At 45.1% G+C, this 614-nt stretch overlaps 1 protein-coding gene across 1 annotated transcript in view; it reads left to right on the forward strand.

The window, feature by feature from the left end:
• Positions 1 to 4: 4 nt before the first annotated feature.
• The window catches only part of LOC106820100 (probable inactive protein kinase DDB_G0270444), a gene marked incomplete at its 5' end in the record, with an annotated part of 5,343 nt that continues 4,733 nt past the window's right edge, over positions 5 to 614 (forward strand). The window contains one exon of the mRNA XM_014824655.1: positions 5 to 553. Coding sequence (XP_014680141.1) covers positions 5 to 553 — 549 coding nt within the window. The remainder of the gene's footprint in view (positions 554 to 614) is intronic.

Below are 614 nucleotides of genomic sequence, written 5' to 3' on the forward strand. Positions count from 1 at the left end.
AATACCTGAATCTCCAGAGAAGGAGGTTGAACTGCCTGTAACAGAGGAAATACGTGAATCTGCAGAGAAGGAGGTTGAACTGCCTGTAACAGAGGAAAGACCTGAATCACCAGTGAAGGAGGTTGAACTGCCAGTAACAGAGGAAATACGTGAATCTGCAGAGAAGGAGGTTGAACTGCCTGTAACAGACGAAAGACCTGAATCACCAGTGAAGGAGGTTGAACTGCCTGTAACAGAGGAAATACCTGAATCTCCAGAGAAGGAAGTCGCACTGCCTGTAACAGAGGAAATACCTGAATCACCAGAGAAGGAGGTTGAACTGCCTGTAACAGAGGAAATACTTGAATCTGTAGAGAAGGATGTTGAACTGCCTATAACAGAGGAAAGAACTGAATCTCCCGAGAAGGAAGTTGAACTGCCTGTAACAGAAGAAAGACCTGAATCACCAGAGAAGGAGGTTGAACTGCCTGTAACAGAGGAAAGAACTGAATCTCCAGAGAAGGAGGTTGAACTGCCTGTAATAGAAGAAATACCTGAATCTCCAGAGAAAGAGGTTGAACTGCCTGTAACAGAAGAAAGACCTGAAATCACCAGAGAAGGAGGTTGAACTGCCT

The sequence above is a fragment of the Priapulus caudatus genome, unplaced genomic scaffold (assembly GCF_000485595.1).
Source record: "Priapulus caudatus unplaced genomic scaffold, Priapulus_caudatus-5.0.1 Scaffold6779, whole genome shotgun sequence".
Taxonomy (NCBI): domain Eukaryota; kingdom Metazoa; phylum Priapulida; class Priapulimorpha; order Priapulimorphida; family Priapulidae; genus Priapulus; species Priapulus caudatus.